The sequence below is a fragment of the Camelina sativa genome, chromosome 13 (genome assembly GCF_000633955.1).
Source record: "Camelina sativa cultivar DH55 chromosome 13, Cs, whole genome shotgun sequence".
NCBI lineage: Eukaryota > Viridiplantae > Streptophyta > Magnoliopsida > Brassicales > Brassicaceae > Camelina > Camelina sativa.
This window is the reverse complement of record NC_025697.1, coordinates 22,261,106-22,272,086: the sequence shown is the minus strand read 5'-3', so window position 1 is coordinate 22,272,086 and position 10,981 is coordinate 22,261,106. Positions and strand designations below refer to the sequence as shown.

The 10,981-nt window shown below is 35.2% G+C and overlaps 2 protein-coding genes and 2 pseudogenes across 3 annotated transcripts; all 4 read left to right on the top strand.

Moving 5' to 3' along the window:
- LOC104737500 (probable disease resistance protein At1g15890) lies at positions 775–3,472 on the top strand. Its single transcript, XM_010457703.2, has one exon. It carries the CDS (start codon positions 893–895, stop codon positions 3,452–3,454), a length of 2,562 nt encoding a protein of 853 aa, XP_010456005.1. The 5' UTR covers positions 775–892; the 3' UTR covers positions 3,455–3,472.
- On the top strand, positions 3,467–5,099 carry LOC104738501 (annotated as a pseudogene).
- Positions 7,203–9,530, top strand: LOC104737499 (basic leucine zipper 10-like). Of its 2 annotated transcripts, none has more exons than XM_010457702.2 (7): positions 7,203–7,663; positions 7,771–7,852; positions 8,210–8,378; positions 8,482–8,557; positions 8,643–8,768; positions 8,868–9,214; positions 9,322–9,530. In XM_010457702.2, exons 1-7 carry the CDS (start codon positions 7,211–7,213, stop codon positions 9,341–9,343), a joined length of 1,275 nt encoding a protein of 424 aa, XP_010456004.1. In that variant the 5' UTR covers positions 7,203–7,210; the 3' UTR covers positions 9,344–9,530. The 2 variants fall into 2 exon arrangements, with proteins under 2 accessions (XP_010456004.1, XP_010456003.1); XM_010457701.2 differs by having other exon boundaries at positions 8,192–8,378.
- LOC104737498 overlaps positions 9,612–10,981 on the top strand; it is a 3,658-nt pseudogene continuing 2,288 nt past the window's right edge.

Here is a 10,981-nt window from a genome sequence, read left to right as displayed (position 1 = left end):
TATTGTAGTATGTGTAATATTTTGTAGTTCATATAGTAATAATATATAAGTTAATTTTCCAAACTATGACTACAAATCTATAGTATATGAAATAAACTATTAGTTTTAGTCTTGATTCTATATTCCAGACCTGCCATGCTAGGCGGATCACGCAACATGTTCAAAGATTGTTAATTCGCAAAAATTCATCATACGAAACTCGTGAAAGTAAAATATAGTATGTGAAGCTAAAAGTCACTTTTTATCAAATCAATTTTTCAATTTTTGATCAAGTAAAAAACAATATTTGGTCAACCTCTTTATTTATCTCCTTATAAAAAAAAAGAAATAAAATTTGTATATATTTGCAATTATGTTTGTTACCTTTTAAAACACTTAGTTTCTATAAAAAAAATCGAATATAGATAGAATTAATTTGTTTATTAAATTAATTATTTAATGTCAATGAAATGTTTGTAAATAGGTTCCAATTTCATGATTTATTTGCTAATATATATATATATATATATATATATAAATTTATTTAGTGAAGGTAAAAGTTTTGGAAGAGAGAGATGTCTAACGGTTTACGGTTTACGGTTATGTTAATTTCCTTATTTATTTGATAGAGAAATTGCTCTATCTAGACTTCGTGCTTAAACTTGAGGAAATAATAGGAAAGTGACATTTGAACGAAACATTGACTTTCCTGGAAGCTGCCACTTTCAGTAAACTATATATATATACGTATGTCGTCTGACATTTTCTTTCATGATAGTTCATGAAGACATTGACTTTATGTGTATTCCTCTTCTCTTTCCCTATCCAGTTTCTTCTTTTGGATTTTCTTTTTCTTGCGTCTCCTTGGCAGTAAACAAAACGTACGGTTGCTTTTCTAGAAAGTTTGAGCAAGATGGGAAACTGTTTAGCGCTTGAGATATCCTGCGATCAAGTGTTGAATCATGCTTGTGGCTGCTTATTTGGTGATCAAAATTACATTCTCATGATGGAAGGAAACCTCGAGGCTCTGGAGAACACTATGCAAGAACTCGAGGCAAAACGAGATGATCTGTTAAGAAGAGTTGTCTTAGAGGAAGACAAAGGTTTGCAACGGCTTGCTCAAGTCCAAGGATGGTTTTCAAGGGTAGAAACTGTTGGGTCCCAAGTCAATGATCTGCTTGAGGCTAGATCAGCTCAAACTAGAAGATTGTGTCTATGCGGATACTGTTCTAAAAATCTCATCTCAGGCTGTGATTATGGTAAAAAGTTAGCCAAGAAACTGAACGAAGTTCAAGGACTTCTATCAAGAGGAGTTTTTGAATTGGTGGCAGCGAAAGGTCCTGCACCTAAGGTGGAGGAGAAGCATATACAAACCTCTGTTGGTTTGGATACGATTGTCGAAAGCACATGGAACCACCTCATGAGCGATGGACGCAGAAGTTTGGGTCTTTATGGTATGGGGGGAGTAGGCAAAACCACTCTCTTGACTCGTATTAACAATAAGTTCCTTCAAGTGATGAGTGGATTTGATATTGTGATATGGGTTGTGGTCTCCAAAGATTTGCAAAACGAAGTCATCCAGGAGCAGATATTGGTAAGACTAGGTCTCGACAAGGAATGTAAACAAAAAACCGAAAAGGAGAGAGCCGCTTACATATACAATAATCTTAACAGAAAGAAGTTTGTGCTGTTATTGGATGATCTATGGAGCAAAGTAGATTTAAACAAAATAGGAGTTCCACCTCCAACTCAAGAAAATGGATCCAAGATACTTCTCACCACTCGCTCTATAGAAGTTTGCAAAGATATGGAGGTTGATGAGACGATGGAAGTTAAGTGTTTGTCTCCAGATGATGCTTGGGATTTGTTCCAAAAGATAGTTGGAGATCAAACCTTGTTAAAGAGCCATCAGGAAATTACCGCACTTGCTAGAAAAGTTGTTGAGAAATGTTGTGGCTTGCCACTTGCTCTTAATGTCATTGGCAAAGCCATGGCATGTAAAGATACTATACAAGAATGGGAACATGCCATTCATGTGCTGAATTCGTCGTCTAGCCACCGCTTTCCAGGCATTGAAGTAAATCTTTTTTCCGTTTTGAAGTTCAGTTATGATAGTTTGAAGGATGAGAAAGTCAAATCATGCTTTCTATACTGTTCTTTGTTTCCGGAAGATTTTCAAATTGAAAAGGAGGAACTGATAGAATATTGGATATGCGAAGGATTCATAGATGGAAATGGAGATGAAGATGTAGCAGCTAACTACTACCAAGGTCATGATATAATTGGTACGTTAATTCGTGCACATTTATTGATGCATGGAGATTTCTCAAACAATGTGAAAATGCATGATGTGATACGTGAGATGGCTCTTTGGATAGCGTCGTCTGACTTTGGGAAACAGAAAGAAACACTCTGTGTTAAAACCGGTGTCCAGTTACGCCATGTACCGAATGACATCAACTGGAAAATTATGAGACGGATGTCTTTAGTAAGTAATAAGATTGTGGAGATATCTTGCAGAAGCTTCAACTGCCCCAACCTTTCAACCCTATTACTCCAGAAAAACAAGTTGGTGAATATTTCAGGTGAATTCTTTCGGTTTATGCCAGCACTTGTGGTCTTGGATCTTTCGGAAAATGAGAGTCTTTCTTGTTTACCGGAAGAAATATCTAACTTGGGTTCGTTACAATATCTCAACTTATCATCCACGATGATAAAATGGTTACCAGTTGGTCTCAAGGAGTTGACGAAACTAATCAACCTGAATCTGGAGTATACTAATCAACTTCAAAGTCTTGTTGGGATATCAACAATTTTACCAAATCTTCAAGTGTTAAAACTGTTATGTTCTCGTGTTTGTGTTGATGACAGATTAATAGAAGAGCTACAACTCTTGAACCAGTTAAAGATTTCAACAGTAACCGTCGATGATGCCAGGATTTTGGAAAGTATACAAGAAGTGAAGCAACTGTCAAGTACTATCCGAGGTTTATGTCTCAACAACATGTCAGCTCATGTTGTTAGATTAAACACGGTGGCTCTAGGTGGTCTTCACCGCTTTATAATTCTGGACTTCAAAATCTCTGAGATAAAGATAGATTGTTGTAAAAGCAAAGAAAGTAATGCGGGGATTTCACCAATGTGCACAAGTTCTCAAGGCTTTAAGCACCTCTCCATTGTTCAAACATTCGAGTTGGAAGGTCCGATGGATTTTACATGGCTGTTGTTCGCCCAAAATCTCACGTATCTATCTGTAAGGGAGTCATTGAGCATAGAAGAAATAATAAACAGAGAGAAAGCAATAAGTATTACCAATGTGCATCCGGATATTGTAGTACCCTTTGGGAAGCTGGAAACTCTTGATGTAAGTCTTATTGCCGAGTTAAAGGGAATCTGCTGGAATCTTCCAGCTCTTCGGACTACCCTGAAAAACTTCACTACCATTGACTGTCCAAAGCTGTCACTGAGTTACTGAGACACGAAGAATAATGGATGGCAAATTGGAAGCANCCGCTTTCCAGGCATTGAAGTAAATCTTTTTTCCGTTTTGAAGTTCAGTTATGATAGTTTGAAGGATGAGAAAGTCAAATCATGCTTTCTATACTGTTGTTTGTTTCCGGAAGATTTTCAAATTGAAAAGGAGGAACTGATAGAATATTGGATATGCGAAGGATTCATATATGGAAATGGAGATGAAGATGTAGCAGCTAACTACTACCAAGGTCATGATATAATTGGTACGTTACTTCGTGCACATTTATTGATGCATGGTGATTTCTCAAACAATGTGAAAATGCATGATGTGATACGTGAGATAGCTCTTTGGATAGCGTCTGACTTTGGAAAACAGAAAGAAACACTCTGTGTTAAAACCGGTGTCCAGTTACGCCATGTACCGAATGACATCAACTGGAAAGTTATGAGACGGATGTCTTTAGTAAGTAATAAGATTGTGGAGATATCTTGCAGAAGCTTCAACTGCCCCAACCTTTCAACCCTATTACTCCAGAAAAACAAGTTGGTGAATATTTCAGGTGAATTCTTTCGGTTTATGCCAGCACTTGTGGTCTTGGATCTTTCGGAAAATGAGAGTCTTTCTTGTTTACCGGAAGAAATATCTAACTTGGGTTCGTTACAATATCTCAACTTATCATCCACGATGATAAAATGGTTACCAGTTGGTCTCAAGGAGTTGACGAAACTAATCAACCTGAATCTGGAGTATACTAATCAACTTCCAAAGTCTTGTTGGGATATCAACAATTTTACCAAATCTTCAAGTGTTAAAACTGTTATGTTCTCGTGTTTGTGTTGATGACAGATTAATAGAAGAGCTACAACTCTTGAAGCAGTTAAAGATTTCAACAGTAACCGTCGATGATGCCAGGATTTTGGAAAGTATACAAGAAGTGAAGCAATTGTCAAGTACTATCCGAGGTTTATGTCTCAACAACATGTCAGCTCATGTTGTAAGATTAAATACGGTGGCTCTAGGTGGTCTTCACCGCTTTATAATTCTGGACTCCAAAATCTCTGAGATAAAGATAGATTGTAAAAGCAAAGAAAGTACTGCGGGGATTTCACCAATGTGCACAAGCTCTCAAGGATTCAAGCACCTCTCCATTGTTCAAACATACGCGTTGGAAGGTCCGAGGGATTTGACATGGCTGTTGTTTGCCCAAAATCTCACGTATCTATCTGTAAGCGAGTCATCGAGCATAGAAGAAATAATAAACAGAGAGAATGCAATAAGTATTACCAATGTGCATCCGGATATTGTAGTACCCTTTGGGAAGCTGGAAACTCTTGATGTAAGTCTTATGGCCGAGTTAAAGGGAATCTGCTGGAATCTTCCAGCTCTTCGGACGACCCTGAAAAGCTTCACTACCATTGATTGTCCAAAGCTAGCTACTGAGTCACCGAGACACGAAGACTCATGAACACCTTATCTTCAAGTTTGAAGGATGAAGCTTATTACAGATCACAGCTGTGCTCCTGTTCTCTCTCTCTCTCTGGCTTGATTTTCTCACACTCTGTGTAACTGTATCCTCTGTAAGTGATCTCAGTTTCGTTTGTGTTCATATGTATTGTGTTTGTTGTATAGTTGCACTTCCCAAACTTCCAAACTTTCGTTCCAAAACAATACAAATTCATAAAACTCTGTTTCTTTCGTTAACAAGTTTGTCAATTGTATCTCTTAAAATTCAAAGACTTGTTGTATTTCTTTGTTATGTTAAGACAATGTAACGATTATTCTGTTGAAATTTATTTTATTTATATTGTAATTTTTATATAAAATATAAATTATGCAATTATTTTTAAAAGTTTTTTTGGATAAAATTATGCAATAAAATCATATGCTAAATATGATGGCTTGAAAAAAGACACTATTTTGTAAATTTTATATTGTGAATAATTTTTGATAAATACATGTGCTATAACATTGGTTAAATTTTAATATGTTCTATTAGTTTATTGTAATTTTTATATAAAATATAAATTATGCAATTATTTTTAAAAGTTTTTTTGGATAAAATTATGCAATAAAATCATATGCTAAATATGATGGCTTGAAAAAAGACACTATTTTGTAAATTTTATATTGTGAATAATTTTTGATAAATACATGTGCTATAACATTGGTTAAATTTTAATATGTTCTATTAGTTTATTGTAATTTTTATATAAAATATAAATTATGCAATTATTTTTAAAAGTTTTTTTGGATAAAATTATGCAATAAAATCATATGCTAAATATGATGGCTTGAAAAAGACACCTGTGCTATAATATTGGTTAAATTTTAATATATTCATTATTTTATGTATGTGAAGTTATTTCAACAATGTATATTCTACATCATGACTTGAATGTCATTATAAAATTATAAAAATTCAACAAATTTTTTTTTGACCCGTTACTCAGTAAAATTTTTAATTCAATAGATATTATTTTTAAAGAATAATATTACTAAAGCTTTAATAATTTATAAATTGAACAATTTATATTTGTTTTTAAAAAATCAACTTATATCCGGAAATCAAACTATTTTTTAATTATAATAAATAATATGATAATTTATTTGTTTCACAAAATAGACTCATATATAAAAATGAGAGGTGAAATATATAATGACAATTAACAAATTAATATGTTAAGTTAGATATCAAAAGATTTTATTTGATGAATAATTTAATAAAGGAAATTAATATGGTAATTTAGATGATATAAAATGATTTTTTAAAATATTCTCTTTAAGATTTTTGGAAATAATGTGATCTAGTAATAAAATCTTCCGAAAATAAATTAAGGTTGTATACCCTATTTAACTTGTAACCAATTAATATATAACCTATTTGTAACCATTTCTTAAAATTATATAGTATACAAAACATGTACTTCCGTTTTATTATAAAAAGGATTTTGTTTTCTCCAAATATCATACCAATAAGTACAAGAAGGATACAAGAATAAAAAGTTGTGGAGAAGGAAAATCAGTAAAAAGAGAGATGTTTTGGCATAATAATTTTAACTATTTTTACCATTTAGAAGTGTTTTCTTGTGTTTGGTATGTATATACGTAGATTTTTTTTTGTAATTTTACAATAATTAAAAAATGCTTCTTGAATATATGTTTTCTTTAAGTTAGTCTATTGTAACATAGCCTACATGTGATGATTTGTGTTTATTGGTGACATCTAAGTTAAGGTCTTTTGATTTATGTCCATAAAAAGAAATTCCATAAATCCGTTAATAAGTTTTTGATTTTTTTTTTAATTGACTGCTTAAATTTACATATGGCGCGGAAAATTATAGTTCGTTAATCACTTTTAGAAACTTTTGTCAAGATTATTATTGTAGTTATCAAAAATTTCAAGTTTTGGATTAAAAAAATATATAACAAAATAGAGTGAACATCATGGTTTTTTTTTCAGTAACTAAAATTCCATATGTTACATTATTGATAGATTAAAAAATCTAGTCTAATGGTTTATGTTAATGTCCTTGTTATATCACCACTAGTCAATTGAATAAATCAAACTTTGATGAAAATATCAAACAGTTATTTTTTTTTCATGAAAATATTAGTGGAGCGTTATACGAATATTAATATCATAATTCTGTTCAAAAAAATGTAAAGAAATTAAATATATTTTTTATTTTATTTTTGTGCGCATATAGAAGAAAAAAAAGAGAAGAGAAGAGAATATTCTGAGGTGGGTGGACCTAAATGCAAATAGGCGGAAGTACCGACAAAAGAAAGAAGAATCAGAAAAGTGAAGCGAGAGAGATGAACAGTAGTATCTTCTCCATTGACGATTTCTCCGATCCTTTCTGGGAATCACCTCCGATTCCTCTTAATCCCGATTCCTCTTCCAAGTCCGTTACGGCGGCGGAAGAAGCTAGCCACAGCCAATCGGAATGGACTTTCGAGATGTTTCTCGAAGAGTTTTCTTCTTCGGCGGTGAGCTCTGAGCCACTTGGTAACGACGCGATCGTCGGCGTTTCTTCGGCGCAGTCTCTTCCTTCTGTTTCTGGACAGAACGATTTCGAAGACGACTGTCGATTTCGCGATCGCGATTCGGGGAATCGGGATTGTGCTGCAGCGACGGTGGTTGATGATTACCATCGTGTTCTCAAGAACAAGCTTGAGACTGAGTGTGCTACCGTTGTTTCTCTTAGGGTTTGTTTGTTTGTTTAATCTCCCTTATGTGTAATTTGTGCTTTTTTTTTTTTTTTTTTTTAATTTGAATCTCAAGCTTCTGATGTTTTCTCCTTTGTGTTGCTCAGGCTGGGTCTGTGAAGCCTGAAGATTCGACTGGCTCTCCAGAAACTCAATTTCAACCAGTTCAGTCCAGTCCTCTTACTCAAGGTAAGAGCCTTTTCTTGTTATCATCTTATAGTTCCTCATGTGGTTTCGTTTTTATATATTCTCATCTCTGCTATGAACGTTCTGTTAAGGAATTGTGCTGTCGAAATGGAACATGGTAACCTTTGTTTGTTGTTGGATCATGCGCCTTATGTTAGTAATCAAATTTCAATCTTTTTGTGACTTTATGGAAGACTAATCAGATTAAGGTTGAGATGGATTCTTGTGGTTAGTTCAATGTTTCTTCTGAACAGGAGCGTGGCAAAATCTTTATATCAGCGCTACTATTGATCTTTCAGATATCTGTTTGAGGCTCACACATAGTAAGTTTAACGGTGGTAGGTTCTTTGGTGGCCCCAGGAGGAGTTGGTTGTACTTCTTCCTTACCTGCCGAGCTGAAAAAAACTGGTGTACCAATGAAGCAGGTCACTAGTGGATCGTCGAGAGAGTATTCTGATGACGATGACCTTGATGAAGAGAATGAAACCACTGGTTCCTTGAATCCAGAGGATGTCAAAAAATCTAGAAGGTAAATGATTCTTTTTGTCCAAGTTCTTTTCTTTTAAAGCTTACCGCTTACCTTTACAGTGAAACAGTTTTAGAGAGCCTTGTTCTTCCTTTAATATTTGAAGGATGCTGTCAAATCGAGAGTCAGCTAGGCGATCTAGAAGGAGGAAGCAGGAGCAAACAAGTGATCTCGAAACACAGGTTTTGTATCATATCCTCGTAACACTTTATTTTTTTGTCTGTCGAACAATTTTTAATGAGCCTGCCCTAATTTCTATTTTGGTAGGTTAATGAGCTAAAGGGTGAACATTCATCACTTCTTAAGCAACTGAGCAACATGAATCACAAGTATGATGATGCTGCTGTTGGAAATAGAATACTAAAAGCTGACATTGAGACATTAAGAGCTAAGGTAAGAAGACGTCAGCATTCTTCCCCTCTCTTTTTTTTTTCTTTGAACTATCCTTATGTTTTTAAAATATGATTATAGTAAATTTCATGTCATGTTAAGGTGAAAATGGCGGAAGAAACCGTAAAGAGAGTAACAGGAATGAATCCTATGCTTCTCGGGAGATCTAGTGGACATAACAACAACAACAGAATGCCATTAACTGGTAACAACAGGATGGATTCTTCTAGCAATATTCCAGCTTTTCAACCACACTCAAACCTAAATCATATGTCAAATACAAGCGTCGGCATTCCAACCACTCTACCTCCAAGACTGGGAAACAATTTCGTTCCTCCTCCATCCTTGAACTCCCAGTTGCAGAGAATAAGAAATGGGCAAAATCACCATGTTGCTCCAAACGCCAACCCTTACGGCTGGACTGCTGAACCTCAGAACGATTCAGCATGGTAAGCTAAACAGTGGCTCTCTTTTTTAAAAGACCATTGAAATTTGAACAATTTAAAAACATTTCGATCAGATTCCTGTTTCCCCCATTTTTTCGCTCATTTTACAGGCCGAAAAAATGCGTGGACTGATGAAACAAGAAGCTGGGTTCTCACTATATTAATGCATCTGCATTTGTAATTGGTAAGTTGTTATAAGTAAGTTATGATCCATGAGAAAACATTTTGTGAAAATACAATCTCATGGCTTTTATACAACAGTCCTTGTCTCATATAACATTACAAGATTCTTAATAAGAAAGAATCGTGTTTCTATTTCTAGCTTAATGACAGAGTGGAGATCTGTTTTTTATCTAAATTAAAAAGAAAAGAAAGGTCAAATCATATCATATCCAACATACTTTTTCTAATTATTCCCCTGTCATTAAATTCCGACAACCTCGGCGATTTCCGTGGTAGATGATCGATCAAGCAACCACATTTTCTTTCTTTCTGAAAGAGAAAAACAAAAAGAAACAGAGGAGAAAACGAGACGACGACAAACAAGTAGACAAAATAAGGCGTCGTTCTTCCCTTTTTTTCTCCTCTCTCTCTCTTCTTCTCCTTTACGGCGTACGTTTGGTCAAAATGGGTTCCAGTAAACTGAAACGCGCCATTGGAGCCGTGAAAGATCAAACAAGCGTAGGATTAGCCAAAGTTGGAGGTCGAAGCAGCTCTTTAACGGAACTCGAAATAGCCGTCGTGAAAGCCACGCGACACGACGAGTATCCAGCAGAGGAGAAATACATCAGAGAGATCTTAAACCTAACGTCTAACTCACGCAATTACGTTAGCGCTTGTGTGGCAACTCTCTCGAGACGTCTCAACAAGACCAAGAACTGGTCGGTTGCTCTCAAAACCTTGATTTTGATCCAACGGCTGTTAACAGATGGCGATCGAGCCTACGAGCAAGAGATCTTCTTCGGAACAAGACGAGGAACCAGGTTGCTTAACATGTCTGATTTCAGAGATGCGAGTCAGTCTGATTCCTGGGATTACTCTGCTTTTGTTCGGACTTACGCTTTGTATTTGGACGAAAGGCTTGACTTCCGGATGCAAGGAAAGAGAGGGAAACACGGCGGTGATTGTGATTCCGGCGGCGAGGAAGATGATCATCAAGAAACCAAAACCGATATTCGGTCAAGAGCTCTTGTGGTTAAGTCTAAACCGGTCGCATAGATGAAAACAGAGAAAATTTTCATTAGAGCACATCATATACAACAGCTTCTTGATCGGTTCTTAGCTTGTCGTCCAACAGGTAATTAATTAATTTACTATTTCAAATTAGAAATGTGAATTAAGCCATCCAGGCCTCTCCATTACAATCTCTTTACTTGGAGCCCACGTATTTTTTAAACTTTCTTGGTTAACAAGTTTGGTCTTTGCAACAGGTAATGCGAAGAACAACAGAGTGGTGATTGTGGCTTTGTATCCGATAGTAAAAGAGAGTTTTCAGATATACTATTACATAACAGAGATAATGGGAGTATTTATAGATCGATTCATGGAATTAGACATTCATGATTCGATCAAAGTCTATGAAATCTTCTGTCGAGTTTCTAAACAATTCGACGAGTTAGATCCGTTTTACGGATGGTGTAAGAACATGGGAGTTGCAAGATCTTCAGAGTATCCAGAATTGGAAAAGATCACACAGAAGAAACTTGATCTCATGGATGAGTTTATCAAAGATAAATCAGCTTTAGCTGCACAAACAACAAAATCATCATC

What these genes read in the sequence shown, in the direction of transcription:
- LOC104737500 (XM_010457703.2), top strand. Translation starts at nt 893, where the DNA reads ATGGGAAACTGTTTAGCGCTTGAGATATCCTGCGATCAAGTGTTGAAT.
- LOC104737499 (XM_010457701.2), top strand. Translation starts at nt 7,211, where the DNA reads ATGCAAATAGGCGGAAGTACCGACAAAAGAAAGAAGAATCAGAAAAGT. An exon ending in GTCCAGTCCTCTTACTCAAG is followed by an intron (nt 7,853 to 8,191) that starts GTAAGAGCCTTT and finishes TAACGGTGGTAG; the next exon opens with GTTCTTTGGTGGCCCCAGGA. An exon ending in TTGAGACATTAAGAGCTAAG is followed by an intron (nt 8,769 to 8,867) that starts GTAAGAAGACGT and finishes TGTCATGTTAAG; the next exon opens with GTGAAAATGGCGGAAGAAAC.